This window comes from Penicillium soppii (genome assembly GCF_028829465.1).
Source record: "Penicillium soppii strain IBT 18220 chromosome Unknown utg000004l, whole genome shotgun sequence".
Taxonomy (NCBI): Eukaryota; Fungi; Ascomycota; class Eurotiomycetes; order Eurotiales; family Aspergillaceae; genus Penicillium; species Penicillium soppii.
In genome coordinates, this window is record NW_026643234.1 from 3108838 (window position 1) to 3133700 (window position 24863).

Sequence of the window (24863 nt, forward strand, 5' to 3'; positions counted from 1 at the left end):
GGACTTGTTCATATTCCATTGAATTGTCTGTGTTGGACTCATTGGTAACATACATAGGTCAATATACAACAATAACGCCCTGTATGTCTCACAGAGAAGATGCCCGCTCACTTGCTGCCACTATCTCATAGATCGCCTTGATGTAAGCCTCAGAATTTGCGTTACCCAACATTCCATTTGTCATCCTATTCATTGCATAGGTGACAGTCATCCGATGATCCAAGTCCATAGCCACCACGGATCCTCCCCAACCTCCCCAAAAGCAAAGATTGCTGTCGGGAAGGAAGGGGGTAGTCTCCGGAACAGGCAAGCCAACACCGAGACCATATCTCAGGTTCAATCCCAACACCAGATCGACGCCACGAATCCTTTCCTGGATCATCTGATCAACAGTCTTGGGCGAAAGATATTGTTTGCCATCCACAGTTCCCTTCAAAGACACCATAGAACCAATAAGAGCCAGAGATCGTGCATTAGAAAACCCGTTCGCAGCACCAATTTCTGCTTGCCTGAATGCAGGAGTCTCGGAGTACTTAGCGTTTGCGATGGGATTGGTAAACACTTTAACCATCATGCTTTCCATATTAATGCCTTCGGGGAGGGCCACAGGTGGAGGGGGCACAACATCCGCAGTGCGCGGCCAGTCCTCCTCAGGAACGCCCAAACGGAAATCTGCACCCAACGGACCAGCGATCTCCTCTGCGATGAACTGCTTCAAGGATTTACCGCTGATCCGCCGGACTAGCTCACCTATCAGATGTCCATGATTAAGCATTTGGTATCCAGGGGCAGAACCAGGCGGGAAAAATGGCGCTTGCCGGGCTAGCTCATCAGTCGAAAACTGAGTGTCATATACATTATCGATTGTCACGGGCTTCTCCCACCCTGAAAGGCCAGAAGAGTGGCTGAGAATATGCCATACTTTCACATCTTCCTTTCCATTGACGCCGAATTCAGGCCAGTATTTAGAGACTCGCTCCTCTGGGTCCAGTAAGCCGCGGTCAACGAGAGTGAGAGCAGCCAGGGCAGTGACAATTTTGCTGCAGGACCAAACGACGGTGAGGGTGTTCTCTTCCCACGGGCGGGTCTTCTCGGCGTCGGCGTAACCGCCCCAGAGGTCGAGGACGTTCTTTCCATCTATGTTCACGCAGAGCGAGGCGCCGAGTTCCTCTTCCGAGGTAAGTCTTTCTTGGAGAAGATCGCGCACGCGATTGAATGCGGGGTCACAAGACCCTTTCACTGCATTGGCCATGGTGGTATTTGATTTGGGGGTTTGTGAATCAAAGTGAAATCAAGATTGTGGAGGGAAATATTCCAGGTCAGAACCTTGGAATCGCAGCGTGGGGCCTTCAATATTTATATTTCAAACCTCAGCTAGTTGTCTCTTACTAGAGATTTTAGTGCTGATCTGATGGCGGGGATTCGGACGCTTGAACAGCCTGATTTCTTCAGTCTGCGAATCTATTTCCCAAATAGTGCAGCCGAACATTTCTAGTGAAGATTTTTATAAATACTGATAAATCATAGCTGTCGTTTCCGTGATCCGGTAGATTTGTGTGCTTTCCTCTATATTTATTGTTTCGGTCGTGTGTTCTTGCCGAGGCATCTCAATCGTATGTGCTCATCACACCTCATTGTTGCTACCAGACCAGAATCAAACATCCACTTGCATCTACAATGATGCAGATTTGAATGCAGGGTTCTCTATGTCTTTGAACGAAAATACTGGGATATGTATTTAGAGTAATAATCTATCAACACCCAAACCTTGGAAGAGATGCAGGCTGAATAAGGTTGCATGAAAATGGAAATACGGGAGAGGTGGAACTTTTCGGGAATATGGTTTTGGTTGCGCCAATCAAATATCTTCATGGCTTGCACAACCAGAAGCACATGATTCATAAAATTAGCATAGGACATTATTATGTCGCGCCTACAAGATCATGGGTGGCCGGAGACATAGTAGGCCTGAACCTCATTCCGATAATGGACTGTGCACTGTTTCACGAACCCTCCTTTTATTCTTGGTTTCTCTCCCCTACTTCCTCTCTTCCTCAATATATCCAGCTAGGCCCCAAGCGAGCCAAATCCCCTTTGCGTGTCCTTGAGCTTCTATACTTAGCAGACAATCAGTTCAAACCATAAATCTCCATTATCGGCCTTGCTGCTTCTTGCTTCCCCGCCAACCTTCCATTTTGCTCAAGTCAAAGAGGTCATCGAACAAGCTTAACCGGATAGCTATTCTAGATATAGCTTTGGTCATTCCAAAATCTTCTTCGCCCAGAACGGAAACTTCGGATGAAAGTTCTTACACAACTCCAGCAGAATTCGGCCAGCGTTTATGGCCTGATTTTTGCTGTTTGTATAGCTTAAGATTTTAATTACACGCCCCAGGCTGCATCGACACACGGGTTGTTTTCATCGACCCTACAAGTCAGTCCATTGATGGTCATCAGTTCGGGCCTATCCCGGGCCTTTCATCACTAGCAAATTCAAAACGATATTGAGATCACATATTCTATTTTTCTAACATAGTCGGCAAGGATTTGGCCGAATCCTTCGTCGAGATTGCTGGTCAAGCTCGGGCCAGCGCAGATGCAACAGTGCAAGCTATTGAAAGCAGCCCCGACAACAGAATTACACAGCCCTTACCCTTACTTACTCCCAACGATCAACAAGCATCCCATTCAAACTACTCCGTGCTTGTAGTTGCACCTTTGACCACCTCCACATTGGCCAGAAACTTCTTCCCACAGCCGTTGCATTGGCACTGGAGCCGCCCAACACGGACCATAAATGCGGTCTGATCATCAAAGTGACCGGGAATGCATTTCTAGTAAAAAATATCCTGAGCATTTAGAAGATTGGGAGCAGCGCTGGCAGCAAACCTCGTCTTTTCTTTCCGCTACCATGGACTTCTCTCCCAATCAAGGACCATATGAAATTAGACATGTCTTTGCGCCGGTTCCCAATGGCAAGACCGTCGTTGTTAAGGTCCAATTGGGGTGCAATTTGAATTTGCGGAAATCTCTGATTCTTTAGGACCAACGATCACGACAGAGAATTTCGCTTGGAAGGGGCCGCAGTGAACAACGGGCGGGAGAACACAGTGTGCTTTTATAATTGTCTTAAAAAACTCCAGCACTACGGCACAGACGTAGGGTATATCTCGGTATGCTACCCGGAGCGTATTACCCTTTTTGGACATGCGGATCACCCGGGGAAGACCACCACTCTATGACGACGTGGACCATAACTTAAAGCAACCAAAATGGAACTCAACCAACAGGATCTGATTTCTTGCGATATCACGGCATGCTTTCGCGGCATTGAAAAAATTAAAAATGAAAATATATAACAACCTTCGTGTCCGGATCGTAAGCTTTACAGTTTCACATCGGTGATCAACCACACATATATTGTTAAGCATGCAGCACAGCCCACGCGATACCAGCACAGACGAAAGCGATGACCTCAGCAACATCGTAACAAGCCCAGACCACCGTCTATCGGAACATCCATCTATACGCCCCCAGCCTCTCAGTCGACGCGAGACCAATCTGGACGAAGTCGAACTAGAGCGCATCAACACCTACAGACTCCAGCACCGCTCCACCGTCGGTTCCGGTATTGGAGTCGCACCGCGCGAATCCTGGCTGCCGCTCGGCGCTGGAAAACCATATCCACCGTCTTTACCGGACCCAGAACAATACATCGTGGAATTCACCGATGCTAATGACCCCCTGCATCCGCAGAACTGGCCGCTCGGCCGCAAAATCGGTATATCTGTGACTCTCGCATATACGACCTTCGTGTCGTCTTTTGCAAGTGCCATTTACTCATCTGCGATCGGTGAAATCGGTCCACACTTCCATATCAGTACGGAAGTAGCGATCCTCGGAGTGACGTTGTATGTTCTTGGATTTGCGTCTGGGCCTACAGTATGGGCACCCGCAAGCGAGCTTATCGGCAGACGATGGCCAATCTGCGTTGGGATGTTTGGGTATTCTATTTTCACGATTGGAGCGGCGACTAGCAAGGATGTCCAGACTCTGATGTTGATGCGGTTCTTTGCTGGCTTTTTCTCTGCTAGTCCAATTGCGATTGTCCCTGCCGTCTTTGCTGATATTTACAACAACCAAACGCGAGGCGTGGCCATCGCTATGTTTGCCATGGCTGTTTTTGTGGGACCTTTCGCCTCGCCATTTGTTGGTGGCTTCATCACCATGTCGTATCTGGGGTGGAGGTGGACTATGTACATTGCGTCGATCATGGGGTGGCTTGCTACGGGTCTATGTCTTCTATTCTTGCGAGAAACATATGCCCCTGCTGTACTTGTTGAGAAGGCGGCTACCCTGCGACGGCAGACTCACAATTGGGGCATTCGAGCCAGACAAGAGGAGATTGAGCTTGACTGGGGAGAGCTGATTACCAACAATTTCAGCCGCCCGTTCCGTATGCTCTTTACTGAGCCAATTGTTTTTTTGGTGAGTCGCGAGCGGGAAAGAAATAACAAATAACAAAATCTAACATAACTACAGATATCCCTCTGGATGAGTTTTGTATATGGCCTGATGTACGCTCTTCTCAGTGCCTACCCGGTCGTTTTCCAAGGTATACATGGAATGAGTCTGGGTGTTGGAAGTCTTCCGTTCATTGGGTTGATCATTGGCGAGTTCTTGGCCGGTGGCTACATTCTTTGGGACCAGCGATCCTACAGTAAAAAGCTAGCTGCCAACAACAACATCCCCGTCCCAGAATGGAGACTTCCGCCTGCCATTTTGGGGGGTGTCTGCTTCTGCGTCGGACTATTCTGGTATGGATGGACCGGGTGGACGAAGTCAATTCATTGGATGGCCCCAACCGCCAGCGGGATTGTGACTGGCTTTGGAATCTACGTGATCTTCCTGCAGTGTTTCAATTACTTGATTGATTCATACTTGACATTGTAAGATTCCTTCTCACCAGGGGGCCACGGTCTATTTGCTAACTTCGTATCTAGCGCGGCATCTGTTTTCGCTGCGAATACCATTATCCGATCTGCAGTCGGGGCCTCCTTCCCTCTCTTCTCGAAGCAGATGTTTGTTAATCTGGGTGTGCAGTGGGCTGGTACATTACTTGGCTGTCTTGCGCTCATCATGGTGCCGATTCCTCTTGCGTTCATCAAATGGGGTCCTGCGTTAAGAAAGAAGTCCAAGTTCGCTCCAGTCTTTGATGTTGGACCGAGCAAAAAGTCAGAAAGTGGTCCTGACTCTGTCTAATTCTTAGTTTTGTATGCAGAGCATAGCGCTAGGAGGTAAATTAATGTCTAAATCTGGCCTCGAAGCAAAATAGAAAGACCTTTGAATAATGAGCAAGGGTTGTTTGTATATATAATACACCCGTTCGGGTGGTGACAAGCTTGAATACATATACTTCTCTCCGCGGACCAATGAGTTTAGGCTATACCAACCCCTTATTTCATCCGACGGGCAACGTCGCAGGGGCATATCAGAAATTTTACCTACCTTGGTATTGCTTCAGCTTGACTCGATGTCAGACGACCGAACAAATCCGATATCTGTTCAAGTTCTAAGTTTCCAGTCTCACGACGTTGATAATACATCGGAATCGGCCGATGGGATAGTTCATGGTGAGAAGAAGATATTAGAGATTTGACAATCTGTCAAAGTTGTAGTTGATCGGGTTGCTCCGTTATCGAGCTGAAACCTGCTCATCACCAAATGTCAATAAATGTCAATGATAAGAATAAGCCCCACGAGGGTTGAGCGCCGCTTTGGCGTCTTGGCGTAACAAGGGATCATATATGTCATTTTAAAGCGATGGAAAATCTTCAGATGATGATCTCTTGTCTTTCTTATTTTATTTTCTGTGTGCCGTTTCACAGATTTCACAGATTTATCGCCTGTCACTCTTTTTCCCCTCCGGGTTGCCGAGCCTCGACCCATGGCGAAGACCCTTGTCGGCAAGCGTACAGCCAATCAGAACCTAAGTTCGGCATCTCACGGGCGAAACCGACTCCGCCAAGCTGCCAAGACCCCAAGAGGCGGAGATAGCTGTAAAGTGGAAGGCGAATTTTTTTTTTGATGAGTTTTCTGTGGCTGCTTATCAGGTGAATGTGGTTGGCTGAGACGGGAAACTGTCTTGTCTTTTCTTTTTTTTGAAAGCTTCGATTTCTTCTTCGACTTCTGCTGCAGGAACATCTTTAAATACCGCGGACGACAGTGTCCTCGGGAACCCTGTATCTCCACAGATCGTTGATACTCGTCGAAATGGGAATCAAGACCTGGATCCACAACACCAACCTGCGAGTTGCTCGCAGCCCAGTTGGAACATGGTTCCGTCTGGAGGGATGTGGTCATGTACGTTATATGCTAGTCATTTGCTTTGCTATGGCAGGATGAATATCGTGTGACTAACTATATTCCAGCCTAGGGAGAGGAAGGGCAGCTACTTCTTCACGGAAATCCGCGCCGGTCTCGCTACTTTCTTTGCTATGGCATACATTATCTCGGTCAACAGCAACATCACCTCGTTGACCGGTGGAACCTGCGTATGCCCGGAGGAGGACATGCAGGATTTCTGCAAAACCAATGCTGAGTATGCACTGTGTACACAAGAGATCAATCGTGATATTGTCACTGCTACCGCCGCCATTGCCGCCCTATCAACCTTCTGCATGGGCTTGTTTGCAAATCTGCCCATTGCACTCGCGCCTGGAATGGGATTGAATGCATACTTCGCCTACACGGTCGTTGGACCCCGCGGTTCCGGCATGGTTTCATACTCGACTGCTCTGACCGCGGTATTCGTTGAAGGCTGGGTATTCCTCGGCTTAACGTTAATTGGCATGCGACAGTGGTTGGCACGTGCACTTCCCTCGTCCATCAAGTTGGCTACTGGTTGCGGAATCGGTCTTTATCTTGCATTGATTGGTCTGACCTACAGTGCTGGTATTGGATTGGTGCAGGGTGGCGTTGATACCCCCATTGAGTTGGCGGGATGTGCATCGGACATGATGGACCCCGATACGGGGCTGTGTAAGAGCAGCGAAAAGATGCGCAGTGCTACCATGTGGATTGGTATTTTCTGTGGCGGTATTCTCACTGCTATGCTGATGATGTATCGCATCAAGGGAGCTGTTATCCTTGGAATTTTGCTGGTTTCTATCATCTCCTGGCCGCGCACTACGCCTGTGACCTACTTTCCTTACACGGAGCTGGGCACAAGTAAGTTCGATTTCTTCAAGCAAGTGGTCACTTTCCATCCTATCAAACACACTCTGCTTGCCCAAGATTGGAATCTCTCGGGCAAGGGTTCCGAGTTTGGATTGGCGTTCATCACATTCTTGGTAAGTCCAACCATTCATATGCTGCGAAAGACGCAGGACTAACATCAATTCAGTATGTCGATATCTTGGATACCACAGGAACAATGTACTCCATGGCCCGTTTCGCAGGCGCAATCGACGAGAAGACACAAGATTTCGAAGGTAGCGCGATCGCCTACATGGTCGACGCGATCTCCATCTCGATCGGCTCTCTCCTCGGAAGTCCCCCCGTGACAGCATTCGTTGAGTCCGGCGCAGGTATTTCCGAAGGCGGCAAGACCGGTCTGACATCATGCACCACCGGAATAGCATTCTTCATTGCCGTATTCTTCTCGCCTATCTTCGCCTCAATCCCACCCTGGGCAACAGGATGCACGCTCGTGATCGTGGGTGCATTGATGGCTAAGGCCGCGGCAGAAATCAACTGGCGGTACTACGGCGATGCCATTCCCGCTTTCCTGACCATCGCCATCATGCCTTTCACTTACAGTATTGCCTACGGATTGATCGCCGGTATTACTAGCTATATCACTTTGAACGGCGGTGCTTGGATCATCGAGAAAATCAGTGGGGGTCGCATTGTTCCTCCCAACAAGGACGAGTCTGATCCTTGGTCCTGGAAACTGAAGGGTGGGTTCTTGCCACCGTGGGTTAACCGTGCTGCTCATGGAAAGAGGGATTTCTGGAAGCCTGATGAAGAGTATGCTGAAGAGCCGGCTGGTTCTCTCGCTTCGGAGGAGGAGCGTGTCGCTCTCGAGAAAGGACATGAACCGACTGTCGCGCGCGCAGTGAAGTCTGCATGAAACGCTGATACAATCGGTATATATGCCCACAAATTTGCATAGCATGTAGCGGATATGGTAACTTTAGTCAGTAATTTAAGTCATGAAGATGATAATCCATTAATATCATGAAACAACTTTTATATGCTAGACCCTTGTATATGCCGTGAAACAAACCATCACATGTGGAATATCCTCGTTCTGTATAAGATCTGCCAAAAGCATGGTATTGAAAGAGGCTTTTTAAGAGAAAACAACGAAGTATACCACATGCAGATATAATACTATGTTGCAAACATGGATGGACGAATTATTTATAAGTCAACGACATCAGCCATACCCTAACACAAAATCAAAGCCTATCATCAAATATCTAACACAAAATCAAAGCCTATCATCAAATATAATACCACAGATTCATTAAAATATATCACAATGAAAGGGAGAACGCAACGAATCTCGCTACCAAGATCGCAAACGAACACGACGTTAAGAACCAACAGCATTCCTGCTATTAGATCACCCACATAATCACCGAGCTTTTAGGAACGACGAATTCGTTGATCGCCCCCATCGAGCTCACTAATCGGGCTACTGCCCAACTCAGCACTCCCCTCATCGCCTTTCAACTCAACAAGTTTCGATCCAGGAGCCGGCCGGAACCCAACCGATGCAAAGGGTTCTTGGACCGTGGTCCCGCTCATCGAGGAGCCGGTAGCATCTACTTCGTGTGGCCCGTAACTGCCGGGCGTGGTAGAGGTAGCATCTCTCTTATTATTCCTCTTCATGAAGAAAACCACCAGACCGATGATGATGACAACGGCAGCAACAACGCCAATCACAACACCTGCAATCGCTCCCCCGGACAGTCCTTTAGAAGAGCCGGTGTCGGTGGCTGCAGCGGCAGCGGCGCCGGAGGGCGTCGTGGTCGGTGTGGAAGTTGCAGAAGAGACAGATGTGGATGTAGAGGTCGAAGTCTGCTTTGATGTCGAAGTCTGCGTTGATGTCGACGCAAGTGTCGAGGTCTGGGCTTTAGCGAGAATCAGATTCTCAGGCATAATGTCAAAAGCCATGAACGTTCGACTGGCATTTTTTCTCCACGAGGTGCACGAATATCCACCCCTGGAATCACAGGTAGTGTCACGGTATATGGAAACGCATTGATCTGTTCCTTCAGGATCCCACGTGAACAGCTTTTCCTCGGCGATGTTCGCAATCGTGCAATTCCTTTCATCGGTGCCTCGGATGATTTCCGTTTCGTTTGTTTGGTTGGTATACCGGAATGTCCATGCATTCACCAAGGGAACAAATAAAAGGACGTGTCGTGGTAGCATGATGAGTGCGGTTTGGATCGTGGTCGATTTTTAGCAGACCCAAGCATCAAATTCAAATTCCGGAATCGCGCTTGGATGGGTATGATGTCTGTGATATACCTACAGAGTGGGTGCAGGTACGGTACACTGGCCCCTCCGCGAAATTAGGAGGATAAACCTCGTATTCAAATGAGCCTCGCCTGCGCTGTTGTGCCTTGTGGCTTAGGCTTGGGCCCAGTCAAATGCCCGGATTGTGGACCCTGAGATGACTGCAGCCGTTGATCTATACTCGGTGGGGCATTAGAAACCAAAACGAGGAGACTAGCTTGGGTGCAGATCGGCACGGTCCCGAGTGTATGGTGAGAGATTGGGCCCTCGAGTAGTAAAGATAGATTTTAGGGCTTCTGGAATATTCAGCAGCTGAAGTCCAACAACTCACTAGATTGACCCCTGATACAATCCAATTCTTGAATCTCTGCAATAGAAATACCAATAGAAATACCAAGTAGCAAAGCCAGAGTTTGACCCCTGAAGGTGAGACATCGCGTGAGATACGGGGTGCAGCAGCGCTGGACACTTCCTGCACGCCCTTAATTAGACTAATGGTCTGAATTACAATTGTTTAACCGTTTATGTACCCATTCCCTTGACCCCCTTGACCAAATTGCAACGTGAGATCTCCACTAGTCAAAATCTGGCCCGCTCCAAATGATGATTGGTGTCCTATGGGCCGAATACGAGGTGATAGGCATTTAGAAAATTCGAGATGCACCATCATCCATTTGGGCACATCTATACAAAGCAAATACTAAGCATGAGCCAGATCCATGATCAAGGAGATCACAGTAGGTTTGTGGTATGTGCTTGTTGATCATTTATACTTCAAGCGACTGTGTGGTTCAAGAAGAACAATCCATTGCCAAGATGCGGGACTCTTGGCAGTAGGGATCGGGCCCGTGTTGAGCTGAACTTCTCCTTGGGGTCATTCGTTAACAGACAATTTTGAGTAGCTGCCCGTCCCGCAACGGAGCCTCTAGGGCTTGGTCCGACGGTCTCTTGAGGGTCAATCGGGGTGGCCATTTGAGGGTTATCCTGGGATAGAACATGTTTCTTGGCGCACTCTAATGCCAGAAAATGTAGAGCCTGGAAACCAATAGGATACAGGGACTTTATAAGTGTCCGCACATGCGGAATGTGCTCGTTTTCCCCTTTGGTCAGTGTCAAAAGTGTTGCCTCAGGAAGCAACGACTGTGTATATTCACCTGAAACCGAGCGATCTCAAAATTATTTTCTCACGGCTCTTAGACGATTAGCTGCCGTCCCGGTGTTATACTTGAGTCAATTAATCCTTCTCAATGGCTAAACTCGGCCTTGGATGTAAATGACGTCAACCCAGTCTCATGGCCATGATGCACACAAAGACTTTGTAAGAAGTGAATAGATCTTCGAGAGTTTTCATTTCTCAGAGCAATATGCATATCAATAGACCGTGCAACTAAGGGTGCTGATTGTCATTCCACGAGGTTTGAGCATATTGAAATAATTGCTTCCAGCTATGACAAGCCGAGTTTGGAACATGATTGAGGAGTGACGCAGCGCCCCGGGACGGGTGTCCAGGGTTGGTCTTTTTCTGGCTGTTCATTTCTGTAATCAGGGAGGTCGGACGGGGGTATTGTTCCGAAATGTTGAATACTCTTTGTGGTTCAACATTAGGCAACGAATATCAACCCTGCCTACCTACCATAGTGAATAGATACTATCTGGCCTGGCGTTTTTATGCTTCTGCGCTGAGGACCGTGAGCTGGTTCTTCAACACCGGAGCTTTGCGGATCTCATTCTATGGGTATTTCTGTTTGTTGTCGCCTTGAGCTCAGTAGCCATGGTTGAAAATCAGTGGGACGCCAATCACAAGGCAACATGCCCTGATCTGTAGACAGGCACAATGGCACCATGAAAGGTACCCGTTCAGTCATCATCATCGATTGGCAATTCCATTGTCCGTTGAGAGCCGGCTCTCTGGACTTGCTTGTTCGTCCCTTCGCATTGGCAAGGTGAACAACTCATCTGCTGCACTACCTGTTATCGTCCACCGCACCTCTCCTTGTTATATCTCACTGTGGATTCTGGCCCTTCGCCTTAAACACACCGTGCTTCGTGTTGTAGTAAGTGTGCTCCTCCGTGATGAGGATGATCATCCCCACTTTATGCTATTCTCCATAAATTTCATCCACTTCCGTGTCATTTATCAACTCATAACAAAACTATGCTGACACGCCTTTGTTGTAGTTGAACCACCTTTTGATAGTACCAAGTGATATCTTAATCAAGTCAACAGTATTGGTAAGACCCTCATATTGACGATGCCACTTTGGGGTCTTTTCCTAAGGACCAGCTGCTGAATCTAGAGTCTCGTTCAAGACTAACCTTCAGATCAGCAACCGACCTTTGACCCGCCAGGGACAGTATGCCTGCAATCGAAATGGTCCCTTATACCAAACTGGTGTCCCCATCTTTATACCCGATCGTCAAACGAGGTAAAAAAGGCAATTGGGCGAACAGGAATCGGGGCGTGGTGCTGGTCTTCTGCATTGTCTTCCTTGTTGTGGTTGGGGTCATGGCATTATTTGCATACCGACGATATTTGAAACGAAAGGCTGACAAGGAGTCCTATGAAACAACGAGTGATTAGTTCTCTATATCTTGCAGCCTAAACCCCCCCCTTGACCTCGCGCCCTTGATTGTCATTGTCCGTAATTTGGAAGAAATGATATTGCCATGACATGAAGTTGTGCCTGAGCCTGTCAAAAGGATTGGCTATCGCATGTACCTTTTCTTTGCTTTCTGTCTCCTCTCTTTATGGCAAGTTGCGGTGTTCTGTGCAACCGTATGCTGGTGATCAGTCGGGAGATCATGTGGATCTATTTTCTCACTGGCAGTTCACGCCTGCGTGGCGTAGAAACGTGGAGCATGAGAAGTGATGGAAACTCATAGTGAATCAATAACAATCAAACACACGCTGAATGGCTGTCCTCTCCAGAGTTTGCTATAGCCTCCGTGGCTCAATAGTTTATCTGACCTGCTTGATATGTCTATTGCTTGGGTATAACGACCCCAAGTTTATGGCATTCAGTAAAGAAGTTGGGTAGAAGGAAACGATGTGTTGTGAGATATTATCTCTGGAGACCAGACACCTTCTGTATGGCTTCCTGCCAGACTCCATCTTCACTGTTACACACATCACCAATTTCCTTCCCCCAGGATCATGACTTTGGTTTCCACCGTGTGTTGTGTTCAATCCCTACTATTTTAAGATAGGAAAAATTTCTCCTTGTCCTTCGAGTTTAACTCGACCCGTTCCTCCTTTCCAAACGTTTCCTCTCGCCCACTCTGGCTACCAATGTTCTCCGATTTCGAGCTCGAATCTTGCATGACTTGCAAATCATCGAACTTCTCCAGAAAAGTGTCCAACTCAATCCCATCGACTGGTCCTCCTTTCACGGAATGTGTGAGGTAGGGATACTGACTGCTGAGGGCCTTCCGGTCCTCTTGTCTCCAAAGTTTCGCCTCGAAGTCGGAGAACAGGCCTTCTGTTTCTAGTGGTAGTGTCACTTTCATTTGCTTCGCTGTGACCTGCACCAACCGCAGCATACCCCTTCCAAGAGCCCAACGATGTGAGGCTGCTTTGGCGGCGATCGTCAGGCTGACGAACGCGTTACGGTTACCTTCGTCGTCCAGAGCTTCAAGTAGGGTGTACATGGAGACCGTGTACCAGTGAATATTGATGGGCGGCATGTAGTCCAAGCCCCAATATTCCCGTTGCTGATCGACCAAGGCAGCATTCACGCGTGCCGAGTCGATACAACGTTCTCGTGCTTGCTGCCGTACCTTTTCAAATTCAATCCTGTCGCTTTCGCTTGCTTCTTCGCTTTGCGGCAAACCTCTTAGATATCCAAATATCGTTTGGATGGTTGTGTGATAATTTAGGCTTCCAAACATGTCAGAGGGATCTCTCAAGTGCTACAATCTGGGTGGGAATACGCACTGGAGACTCAACACATGTGGTGTTGCATCAATTGTTGCAAGGCACTTCGGCAACCCATCGTACCATTTCTTTAACCGGAGATGCATCTCTTCGGCCAGTTTTGCATATTTCATGTCAAGTTTTCGGTGCTTGTCTTTGAACAAACTCAAGCTGAGCTCATATATGATCTCGCTCATATCACACAGGGTCGTGAACAAACATTCACGATGAGATTTTGCAGTCTTTAAGCTGGAAGGGTACTGGGACCATACATCTTGATGGACGTCACGTTTAGGGGTTTCATGCCGGCGGTTGGGTGTGGCGATTAATGCTCCTTTTTGATATGCCAAAGCCGTCACCCTAGATCATACCAACAGGACCTGGTGTCAGCCTGATGCTCGTTTCATTGCCATTCAATGCTGCATTGCTTACGAGGCAAAATTGAAGATCCCCCATATAGCATTGTCGATTGCACTGTTCTCGCGTATCGTTTCCTCGTCCGCGCCATTGGGAGGAGCTTGATGTTTTCGAGAAAGCTCCTGCGTAGCATATGCTAGCTGGCCGTAGTAAACCCAACCAGTCCTATCTTTCCCGATCATACAGGAACTGATTCGAGAATGTCAGTGATCTCTCCCATCCCCTTGCGCTCAAATAAACTCACACCACATATAGAACACAAAGGCCTTGGACATTCGTAATACTGACTCTTCCTTCTTGTTCATCTAGAAGGCGTTTGGCTTCCTCGTAGAAGTGAGACCCTCGCGACCATTCCCCCTTATGAAGCCCATAGGCTTCGGGTAAGTCGGAATATGCCTATGGGAATTCATCAATCCATCAACCTTCACTAACAGATACGATAATGTCCGCTTACACACGCGTCCGCCAGGATGACGTTCACCAAAAATGGCGAGCAAAATTTGGCATCCGGGTTTCCAGACTGCATATCCCGAATAAAAAGATCTCGGTCAATCCAATTTAAATACGGATGCGACCATGTGAACCATAGCGAGATTAAATGGGACACGAAAGTTGAATCACTGGTCACAGTGGTCCATGGCTCCGCAGGGACTCGAAACAGGACCATCTCTTCCAGGGTTTGATCATTCAACCGACGACGTGAAGTCTCTCTTGGCATTTGATCGAGCTTTTGAACCTCCATAAGAGTTTTGAGTATCTCTGGGGTCTTTTCGATTCGAGCACGTTTCATGATATCGTCTAGAAAAGCTCTGATCTCTTCCATTGACGCGTGACTCCGAACCAGATTCAACATTTGAACGGCGCAAGTCACGTCAGTCTCTCGAAGAAGACCTATCATATCATCCAAGAGTGCTCCTTTTTCTTCCATTAACGACAATTTGCGCTTCAATACCTGCTTTCGTCGCTGATCGGTATTCTCATCGATGGTACATGACCAACCCAGCTTCGCACAATTTTGGCATGGCGACTCATCCGAGCACTGTGATCAACACCCATCTTAGCTGTGCTTTGACCTCCACGAACTCATGGGATTAGTACCTTCAACTTGCGCCTTTTGCAATTGTTACATGCTGTCCTGACATTCTTTCGTTTGGGGGTCCCTGTCGGCGCATTCGAGAGTCCTCTGCCCGAGTTCTCCGAATGGAGTTTCCAAGTTATATAACTGTGCTCCATGGTGCACTTTCCACTCGAAAAATCAAATGCTTTCTCCCATAGCGAAGATGTGGAAATAATTATGTTTTCGTGATGGGGGGACGCGCCGCGGAGCTCACGACTCCGTAGCGTGTTGACATGAGAAAAAAATTATTTTGCCACCAAAGTTCGTGTGCGCAACGCACTTTTTGAATTATGTCAAAGGAACGAAAAAGCTAATTGAATAAACCAATTACTGAACTGAAAAGACCCCCGCAGCTACTCCATTTTATGACGGAAGCTACACACAAACACTCAATCTATCGGACCCTCTTCTCTTTCGCCAATATCAATGCTACCCGCCACTATAAGGCGATCAGAATCGTCGCGTCTGTTGATCTTATTGGCGTGTCCCGATTGGGGTTTCGGAAATCATCCACGACTTCCATCCCTACAATCGCTGTACAGATCTTTTTAATTTCTTTTTCTTTGTTTGTAACGTTTTTCACCGAACGCGTTCTCATTTTTGGATCTAATTTTGCAGGGTGTCTTCGGCTCGTGCGCCAATAATATCCTTATATCCTGTCAGATGGTGCGCCTCGCTAAGACCCCTGTTATTCGGGCTCGCTTTAAAAGCCCTGGTTTTTCGCAGGGACATACAACCTAATGGAAATGAAGATCTGTATTCGATTATTTTGTTACAGATCTCAAGGCTATGCAGATGTGTTATCGAGTAGCTATTCAGTGATAGTTAATTTCAAATCACTCTGGTCGAATCGGGCAGCCTTGGATGGCCACTTTTTCAAAGTTTTGGCACTTATCTCATTGAAACCATGCCAGAATTTCGACAATGTTTGCTTCTGTGATGAGAAGGTTCAGTCCAGCTACAATGGTGTATTGTACTATCAGCCGTTGGATGTCATTATCTAAAAGCGATTGGCCATTTAAATACCTTCTTACTCCCCTGTCAGGTTGTAATTAACATATCTTTATAAGCTTTACTGGCCTACAGTGATCTCCTGGACTAAGAGCATGCACTCTTCCCATGTGACTATGAAGCCCTGTGACGTGACGCGGACGCGGCCATCCGATTGCGGGTCAGCTTCATATGATGATCTGCACTGTACATCGCGTTCGCAGTCTCGTTCCACTAAAGCCAGAGCTAGTGGCCGGAGCTTCGAGGGGCATTCCACTACAAATTTTAGTTGCAATTTTCCTATTCTATTATTAGAGTGGCAATTATAATGTTGAGAACCCGTTTAGACAAGAGGTACAACTATAAACTTATTATAACTGATACTTCACAGTCTACTTCTAGCAATCGTCTCATAGCTATAGTTAGGCACGAGTGCACAGACACCAGTTACGTAATGTGATTAAGTAGGAGGTCTGCGACTTAAAAAGGGGCTGTAAAGTTTGCTTCTATGTAATGCTTCGAGCGAAGGAAAAGGCTTTCGCGGAGCGTTTCCTTCTTCTATGATGGAATTCGGAATTATTTGATTGGAATAGTGACAGAACATTTTCACAAAAGAACATTTTCACAACACACTGAGTGGATTGCTGTTTATACAGAAATGATTACAAACTATAGAATATTGTATATTCCCTGTGGATATATAACCCAGACCCAACCAGCAGTCTATCACCCTGAAGTCTGCCTCTTGAAAAAGCGCTTGTTGGCCCAAGAGTCAACTGCAAAATTGATTCGCTATGTCAAGCACAGACTGTAAGCAAGGAGATGGCTTAAGTACTGCCAGCCATCGTTTAAAACGTTCGTAGTAGGCTATTCGTAATAGTTGTAGAGTATGGCTAAGAAGGCGCTTGATCCAATTATTGCTGAAAACTTATAGAGGGTACTAGATTCTCTTGTATCTGAGTGCTTTGGTGATGATATCGGCCTGTGTCCGCTACTTGAATTATACGTATGTGTTGTGACTTTATGAGTTTATTCCCTCGGATGGCTATATTTCCCACAGCCAAGATTGATTTCCTAGTTAATGACCATTGCCGTGTTACTTTGTACGATATCTTGTGACGTTTCTTGTCTTACTACAAGAACAAGCTTGCCGCCAGCCTTGGAAAAGCTCCTTGGTTTTGTAATGAGACTCACATCTTGTTAACTGCCTATATAGTGTCTTTTTCGGTGCACGTGGCTATATATGAGCTGGTATCTTTAGGTGCTTCGATGGTTATTGACATACCTACTAACCGATCAACTCGATCGGTTCGAGGCGATGGTGTGATGCTATGGATCATCTTTCGTGTTGACTCTGGTAACGCGGCGCACGCTAGAGATCTTCGCATCAGCTAGTATGATATTGTACGCTGCACGCTGTGGGCTTTCGGGTGGAATGACAATTAGGCTGTTGCAATGTGTATTTCCCATCTTTTCGATGAGATTTTTGAAGTAGGCTGTCTGTGGAAATGGCGACATGCACAATCTTACTACCCATGGATACCAACGTTTCACGGATCCAAACAATCCACGAGCATCGAAATGCAAAAGCAGGCTATGCTATCAACACATGGACGTTTAATATGATGTGGACAGTAATGAGAGATATCATGTAGATTATATCACAAATACCCAGCACTGGACGAAAAGTCGAAATTGAAATCCAGGCAGTATAGTCACCTAGATAACTGGTCATGGTGTCTCTTCCACTCACAGTCCGTTACAGGGGCTTTCAAAGCCCCGTGTACGCTTATGCCTTGTACAGACCCAGACTTTGACTTAAAACCTTCTGCTGCTCGGTCAGTATCTCCCGTCTTTATTCGAGCAGTATTTCTACGAAGACATCTGTTTCCACGATTTACAATCAATTCACTTTAATTCATCTTATCACTGCCAATTGTCGAGCTAGAGCAATGAGTTTAGAAGGAGATCTATCGTTTCGTGCCCAATCAAGCGAGGCCCCTCTCAAAAGGAAAAGAGCCGGATCACCCTCAGAAGTACCAATGGTTAAAAAAGTATATCTGCTACAAGCTCCTGCTGTGGCATTTCAAGACTGATTTGTTCAACTACAGTCCAGGGAGACAAATCCTTTCCAGAGATCTTCTGCGAGGCTTCAAGATCTTATGGTCAGTCTGAAGCCAATACCAAGAAACCAAGCAACTGTATGCTCATCTTCAACAATAGGGCAAGGAACCAAATATAGAGCCAGAAACATCATCCCAACATCCTACTCCTTTTCCCAAGCCTTGGGCGGTTCCTACTAATTCGGTGAGGGAATAGAAACACCCCATAGCGCTTGTGTCAATTGTTAATTCTCGATACAACCGAAGGCCTCATTCGAAGATAACGAATTGGGTAAAGTGACGATTTCCCGCGAAAGATTCGACAGTGCCAGCAACTGGAAGGACTTTCTAGATGATCACCGCGACGACGCAAGTCTCGTGGTGTACCTTGGATTACAACGCAAAAGCGACCTTAGACATTTCGCTCTATCCTGGCCAGTCATCAAAACCTGGATGCGGGCTCCCCGTGATCTATCTGGTCTGGGGAAGGAAGCAGTCTTCCAGCTCATCGAAGAGAGCGGAGAGTTGTCGAGCATTGAGGATCCGGAAGTAGTGTGGCCAAGTCACTCCAAAGATTCCGAGCAATCGGCCCTCCTGAAACAGGAACATCGCATGGCCTGGCATCTGATCAAAATGTCCAAAGACATAGCGGAATACATTCAGTCCAGTGATGCGTAGAACTTGCGTTTCACCCAGAACTTTCGTCGTGAACTGGGTGCAATACTTCAATATGATTCTCCGATGAGCGTTCACCATCCTCGGCCTGAGCCCAATCCTTGGAAGAACGATAGCCCAAAAGAACTAATTGACCGATGCTGGAGCATTCTCAGCTACATTCCTTGGATCACCTATCTCAAGTTATGGGAGAACGTTTTGCTGTTTCTAACAGGTCCCCGAAACGATGCTCTTCTATACGACCGCAAGATACCGCAATGGGTGCAGCCAAGGCCCAGTCTTCTTCGACTATCTCAGCTGTGCTTTTCTCCCGTTCCCTTGCAATCTAGTCCAGCAACAGCTCCACTCCTAGTCAAGCTAGTCTGGGATACGGACTGGGAATTTGAGGGGAAACCGCTGTGTTGGAGACACCTTGCAACGCTCGCAGTTCAGAATATCAATCCCCCCAAAAAAGATCATATTATGACGCAGGATCCTCGACTGTGTATATCTGCTGCATCTTTACGGGATGTTGTTCGGCGGTTGATGGATTGTGGTATTCATGGACTCAACTTGCATGCTCTGACGCTATCGTATCACTCGCGTGAAGATAATTGCTATTATCATTATGATGCCCTTCGATCCCAGTGGAAGGTGCTGAAAGGCATGTTCTCAGATCCTGACAACACAAATTTCGTGCTTAAGGTCGTTCTAGAAGCTCATTCCGGGAAGGGAGACATCTTCATGGAGATCATACAAGGGCAATAGAATATGAAGATGTGAATATTGTATTGCGGACGGAGGAGAGAAGGAGAGAGAGAGAGAGAGAGCAAGAGATATCTATCTATCTACTCCATGGGAGACTATCCCAATGTGGGATGTCACCTGACATCCCCAACACATCTATGAGACCACTGATCTACCACCTGCGTGTTAGTTATGATGTTTCACGCTCAACTGGGCTCCAAGGTGTTTCAAGTGAAATTTTAAAGACCTAAGCAAAACTGCAGGCAGAAATACTTGGGCCTTTCTTGCTTCTTTTGTTGCATACGTGCGTGCTTGCTTGCTTGGTTTCTTTCCTTCGGTTTATCTACTATACTCTGTTCGTGCTCCTGTAATCTAACGAGACAATCCGCTTTTGCAAACTGTATGCGTTGTCCTATTATATCCGTAAGTCCGTATGTCTAATTCTATTCCCTCTACTACTAGCTGAAGACATACTCTCATGCCATCGGCTACCCTAAAGCCATTCTTAAATCACTTTGCAAGTCCTTTCAACCGCCGTTCCGACTTATGTTCCACCTAATTAGAATCCTAACGACTCCATAAACTTGTTGGTATTGCGCAAATTCCGAAAGTAGCGCTCATAAAATTTCGGTAGAAAGTTGCCGAACGATCCAAGATCCCACTCCCACTCCGACAACGACACTTACTCTGTCTTTAGTTCAACTGACGGATATACGACGTAGCATCAATTTTTGCCAAGAAATCCGGGGTCCAATAATATATCGGCTGTCATTGATAATTAACTTCTGCGATCGTGCTCCATTGCCATCGATATGTTTTAGCAATACAAAGACACAAGGTAGCACTGGCATCGGCAATTGGAAGCAATTGCCGGCGGCATTTGAGGCAAAAGTACCCCACAAAATGAAGTTCTTTTGTAACTTCACTTTGCTCATTGAATGAAAAGAGAAAACAGCAAGAAATGAATACAGTAAGAACCCCATATCTTCATCAAAAATATATGACGTCTATATCAGACCATACAAACTATACCCCCAGCTTTTATATAAGCCTATCTCAACTGTCAAAGTGGATGATCACCGGACAAACAAGTGTAAATCTTCCATCAATCACCGACCCCTGCACCACGATAGCCGTAACGGCTCCACCAAGCCATGCCGTCCGCATTTCAACGCCAATCGCCATTCCCAGCGGCAAGGCGCTCACCCCACGACCCCTGTTCCGTCAGCATCATTGAATGGATGGAGAAACTGCGTGCTTTGACCCGATTAAGTGGGGTCCCCCGCCAAAAATTCCCCCAATTCGTTCCCCAGTCTCCACATCCGGACCCCCGGACTGTCTAGCTCGGCAGCTTGACATAGAGCCTGGTATGGAAAGATTAGCAAGAAGCCACTTGGTTGCTTGTGGTGGTTAGGCTCCCGCTTGGCGTTGCACTGGCTATTAATTTCGACTGTCGAATATAAATCTCGATGGCACCCGAACTTGGATCTTGTTTTTTTTCCTTTCTGGTAGCAAGACTCTTATAGGGTTCTCGTTATTTTTTTCTTCTTCCTCTTTCGATCAAGATCCTGACGGGGGATTCCGTCAATTCTTCTTCGAGATGGGTTTCGTCAATTTTAAGAACTATCGGCTGTATATTCTGACAGCGACGGCCTATATGGGCTCGCTGCTCTTTGGTTGGTGATTCAAATAATGCAGTATGCACAATTACTAATACATCCATTCCTTAGGTTATGATACGGGTGTTATGGGCTCAGTTTTAGCCCTCTCTAGTTTCAAAAAAGACTTCGGCCTCCCTGTGGAATCCTCTGGATTCAGCGACGCCGAGAATGCCCAAATCGCCTCCAACGTGGTCTCATTGCTCACAGCCGGGTGTTTCTTCGGCTCCATCGGTGCCGCCTACATGAATGACCGACTAGGTCGTCGATACTCGTTAATGATCCTGACCTTGGTCTTCATGGTCGGAGCCGCGCTCCAAGTTGGAGCTCATCACGAGATTGGCTTGATCTACGGTGGACGTGTCATCGCCGGTCTCGGTATTGGTGGCATGTCTGCTATCACACCCGTTTATGTGTCTGAGAACTGCGCGCCCGAAATCCGTGGTCGTGTGGCTGGTCTTTTCCAGGAATTCTTGGTCATTGGAAGTACTTTTGCCTACTGGCTCGATTACGGTGTTTCCCTCCATATTCCTGAGGGTACGAGCCAGTGGCGCATTCCAGTGGCTATTCAGCTTGTGCCTGGTGGTCTCATGCTCATCGGATTGTTCTTCCTCAAGGAGTCTCCCCGTTGGCTGATGAAGAAGGGTCGCAGTGAGGAGGCTCTTGACTCCCTCGCTTACATTCGCAACGATTCTGAAACTAGTGAGGCTGTTCAGCTTGAGTTTGCAGAAATCTCTGCTGCCTGCCACGAGGAGAGTCTGGCTACTGAGGGCATGACCTGGAGGGAATGCCTGAAGCCTACCAACCGCTATCGTTTCTTCTTGGCATTTGTTCTGATGCTGTCTCAGCAGTTCAGTGGAACCAACTCTATCGGATACTACGCGCCCCAAATCTTTGCCAGTGTGAGTACAATCAGTTCACCTTTTGAAGGTCTTTCGGCTAACTTCATTCAAGGTCGGGTTGAGCAAGACAAACTCTTCCTTATTTGCCACTGGTATCTACGGCACAGTCAAGGTCGTTGCTACTGCCATCTTCTTGATCGTTGGTATCGACCGGTGGGGCCGTAAGAAGAGTTTGATCGGTGGTTCTATCTGGATGGCTAGTATGATGTTCATCATTGGTGCAGTCTTGGCTACGCATCCGCCGAACGCAGAAGCCAATTCTGTCTCATCGGCATCTATTGCCATGGTTGCGATGATCTATCTTTATGTCATTGGATATTCCGCCTCTTGGGGACCAACCCCTTGGGTGTATCTCGGCGAGGTGGGTTTCACATTTTATAAACTTGCGTTTTTTTACTTGAACTAACAATGATATTTCAGATCTTCCCAACTCGCCTTCGTGCTTACGGTGTCGGCTTTGGAGCAGCCACGCAGTGGCTCTTTAACTTTGTCATCACCGAGGTCACTCCTCGGGCTATTAACGAAATCGGATGGAGAACTTTCCTCATGTTTGGCATTTTCTGCTCTGCCATGGGTGCGTTCGTCATTGTCTTCTTCAAAGAAACCAAGGGCCGGACCCTGGAAGAGATGGATCTCATTTTCGGTGCTATTGACGAGCAGCAGAGACGTGCTGATGTTGAACACACCTTGCAAAAGACTCAAGTCATGCATGAAGAAAATGTAGAGACTGCTGAGGCTCCAAAGACCACAGAACAGGACCACAAGCAATAGGTTCGACTATAGAATGCTATGTTGGGATAGATATGGGAACGGTACAGCATATAGATTGAAATGAACATGACCAAATTTCTCAAACAAGTATATTCAATTTTTATAAGATATCCCATATGGTGCATTATATACCTATATAGAGCGAAATTGGATAGCATATATATATGTACCTTGGATTATACGCCACTATATACGCGGACTATACAGAACCGTGGAATGTTGCAGGGTGCAAATTAGCCCCACAATTGTCCGCGGGGAACTCGACGATTTTCTTCGACCTCAACGCGTCAACTGTACATACTACACACGCCAATATGGGATCTCTGGAGGAAACATGTGCGTCACTACGCGCCCAGATAATCGCGACAGAAGAACAGCTTGCTGGTCTGAAACGCGACCTTGCAAAGGCCGAAGCGCAATCAGCGATTCCAGCCTCGGAAAACCAAAGCGAACGGCGCTGGCCATTGCTTCAGGAAGAATACAAGCGGTATGGCAGGCAGATGATAGTTCCCCAAGTTGGTCTAAAAGGTAAAATTGTCTCCTGGGAAACTCTTGGGTTGTTGGCTGATCGTGTTTCCGCAGGTCAACTGAAACTCCGATCGGCCAAGGTCTTGCTTGTCGGAGCCGGAGGATTGGGATGCCCAGCTGCACAATATCTTGCCGGCGCTGGCGTTGGAACGATAGGCCTCATTGATGGGGATACCGTCGAGGTGTCAAACCTGCACCGCCAAGTGCTGCATCGCACGCAGAACGTGGGGAAATACAAAGTGGACAGCGCAATTGAGTCTTTGCGAGAGTATGTGAATCCGATTTACAAGCCCTGGATTTGAGCGACGCTGACAACTTTGGCGATAACTAGCCTCAATCCGCATCCCACGTACATTGCGCATCGAACCCACCTCACTCCCAGCGAGGCGCCAGCCATCTTCAATGATTATGACATTATCCTCGATTGCACTGATAACCCTGCAACACGATACCTGATCTCCGACACTGCAGTGCTTTTGGGAAAGACGTTGGTTTCTGCGTCTGCACTGCGGACCGAGGGCCAGCTGATGGTGTTGAATCATCCACCACGAGCACCCGGTGACAAGACCGGAGGGCCATGCTATCGATGTGTTTTCCCCAAGCCGCCACCGGCGGATAGTGTGGTCAGTTGTGCGGACGGAGGCATCATTGGACCGGTTGTTGGGACCATGGGCGTCTTGCAAGCTCTCGAGGCGATCAAGGTCATTACCGCGCCGGAGAAAAACACAGATGGTACGGCTCGTCGAGATCCCCCATCTCTGCATATATTCTCGGCCTACTCGTCGCCACTGGTCCGTACAATCCGCCTTCGTTCTCGTCGAGCGAACTGTGCAGTTTGTTCCGCGGAGGCGACTGTCACGCTGGATACAATCAAATCAGGATCAACGGACTATGTCTTCTTCTGTGGATCTGCTAATCTGCCCTCGTTGCTTGGTCCCGAAGAACGTATCTCTGCCCATGAGTACAACCAAAAGCACTCAAATGTCTCCGGGTCGGCGCAGCCACACACAGTGATTGATGTGCGAGACAAGGCCCAATTTGGAATTTGCAGTCTGGAAAACAGCACTAACATCCCTATTTCAGATGTTCTTGCTTCTAGTTCTTCTAGTTTGCAAGGCGATGGACAACAAGCTGCGCAAATACCTTCTTGGGTGCCATCTGAACTTGCCTCCGATTCCACAAACCCAGTATATGTCGTTTGCCGACTAGGCAATGACTCGCAAATTGTCGTTAAGAAGATGAAAGAACTTGGACTCGACCAGCACGGGAAAAGATTTATCGGCGATATTCGCGGAGGATTAAAGTCATGGAAAGAACAAGTTGATCCCGAATGGCCCGAATACTGAAATTTCTATATTTCAATTCTCATTGTCAACGAGTGTCCGCAATACCAAAATTTCATTCTATGTTCATGGTACTGATAATGACAAAAGCTACCAACCAATACAAAGTCACGGAACGCATAGCTCCTCTGCTTCCCATTAACTTCAGCCTGAAGTCATCACAGATGATCACATGAGGCGGAGGATCT

The 24863-nt window shown here is 47.4% G+C and overlaps 11 protein-coding genes across 11 annotated transcripts; 7 read left to right on the forward strand and 4 right to left on the reverse strand.

Moving 5' to 3' along the window:
* Positions 1-88: 88 nt before the first annotated feature.
* N7529_004573 (serine hydrolase domain-containing protein) lies at positions 89-1252 on the reverse strand (the record flags this gene model as incomplete). Its single annotated transcript, XM_057240100.1, has 1 exon — positions 89-1252. The coding sequence occupies one exon, from the start codon at positions 1250-1252 to the stop codon at positions 89-91; it is 1164 nt and encodes a 387-aa protein (XP_057099395.1).
* Positions 1253-2135: 883 nt separating this feature from the next.
* On the forward strand, positions 2136-3042 carry N7529_004574 (uncharacterized protein; the record flags this gene model as incomplete). The annotated part of the gene is made up of 4 exons (XM_057240101.1): positions 2136-2358; positions 2395-2433; positions 2536-2801; positions 2854-3042. Coding segments are annotated over 4 exons (717 nt in total), but the record flags the coding sequence as incomplete, so codon positions are not given.
* A 386-nt stretch (positions 3043-3428) lies between these two features.
* N7529_004575 (MFS transporter) lies at positions 3429-5261 on the forward strand (the record flags this gene model as incomplete). Its single annotated transcript, XM_057240102.1, has 3 exons — positions 3429-4487; positions 4542-4948; positions 5003-5261. 3 exons carry the CDS (start codon positions 3429-3431, stop codon positions 5259-5261), a joined length of 1725 nt encoding a protein of 574 aa, XP_057099397.1.
* A 1011-nt stretch (positions 5262-6272) lies between these two features.
* On the forward strand, positions 6273-8133 carry N7529_004576 (NCS2 family permease; the record flags this gene model as incomplete). Its single annotated transcript, XM_057240103.1, has 3 exons — positions 6273-6362; positions 6431-7351; positions 7405-8133. The coding sequence occupies 3 exons, from the start codon at positions 6273-6275 to the stop codon at positions 8131-8133; spliced, it is 1740 nt and encodes a 579-aa protein (XP_057099398.1).
* Positions 8134-8654: 521 nt separating this feature from the next.
* N7529_004577 (uncharacterized protein) lies at positions 8655-9446 on the reverse strand (the record flags this gene model as incomplete). The annotated part of the gene is made up of 1 exon (XM_057240104.1): positions 8655-9446. One exon carries the CDS (start codon positions 9444-9446, stop codon positions 8655-8657), a length of 792 nt encoding a protein of 263 aa, XP_057099399.1.
* An 861-nt stretch (positions 9447-10307) lies between these two features.
* Positions 10308-10505, reverse strand: N7529_004578 (uncharacterized protein; the record flags this gene model as incomplete). The annotated part of the gene is made up of 1 exon (XM_057240105.1): positions 10308-10505. One exon carries the CDS (start codon positions 10503-10505, stop codon positions 10308-10310), a length of 198 nt encoding a protein of 65 aa, XP_057099400.1.
* A 2226-nt stretch (positions 10506-12731) lies between these two features.
* Positions 12732-14686, reverse strand: N7529_004579 (uncharacterized protein; the record flags this gene model as incomplete). Its single annotated transcript, XM_057240106.1, has 5 exons — positions 12732-13410; positions 13468-13806; positions 13879-14052; positions 14108-14259; positions 14318-14686. The coding sequence occupies 5 exons, from the start codon at positions 14684-14686 to the stop codon at positions 12732-12734; spliced, it is 1713 nt and encodes a 570-aa protein (XP_057099401.1).
* A 3446-nt stretch (positions 14687-18132) lies between these two features.
* On the forward strand, positions 18133-18750 carry N7529_004580 (uncharacterized protein; the record flags this gene model as incomplete). The annotated part of the gene is made up of 2 exons (XM_057240107.1): positions 18133-18171; positions 18340-18750. 2 exons carry the CDS (start codon positions 18133-18135, stop codon positions 18748-18750), a joined length of 450 nt encoding a protein of 149 aa, XP_057099402.1.
* A 63-nt stretch (positions 18751-18813) lies between these two features.
* On the forward strand, positions 18814-19494 carry N7529_004581 (uncharacterized protein; the record flags this gene model as incomplete). The annotated part of the gene is made up of 1 exon (XM_057240108.1): positions 18814-19494. One exon carries the CDS (start codon positions 18814-18816, stop codon positions 19492-19494), a length of 681 nt encoding a protein of 226 aa, XP_057099403.1.
* A 1579-nt stretch (positions 19495-21073) lies between these two features.
* On the forward strand, positions 21074-22804 carry N7529_004582 (sugar porter family MFS transporter; the record flags this gene model as incomplete). Its single annotated transcript, XM_057240109.1, has 4 exons — positions 21074-21149; positions 21204-22033; positions 22086-22394; positions 22454-22804. The coding sequence occupies 4 exons, from the start codon at positions 21074-21076 to the stop codon at positions 22802-22804; spliced, it is 1566 nt and encodes a 521-aa protein (XP_057099404.1).
* Positions 22805-23118: 314 nt separating this feature from the next.
* Positions 23119-24678, forward strand: N7529_004583 (HesA/MoeB/ThiF family protein; the record flags this gene model as incomplete). The annotated part of the gene is made up of 2 exons (XM_057240110.1): positions 23119-23600; positions 23664-24678. 2 exons carry the CDS (start codon positions 23119-23121, stop codon positions 24676-24678), a joined length of 1497 nt encoding a protein of 498 aa, XP_057099405.1.
* Between the last annotated feature and the right edge of the window lie 185 nt (positions 24679-24863).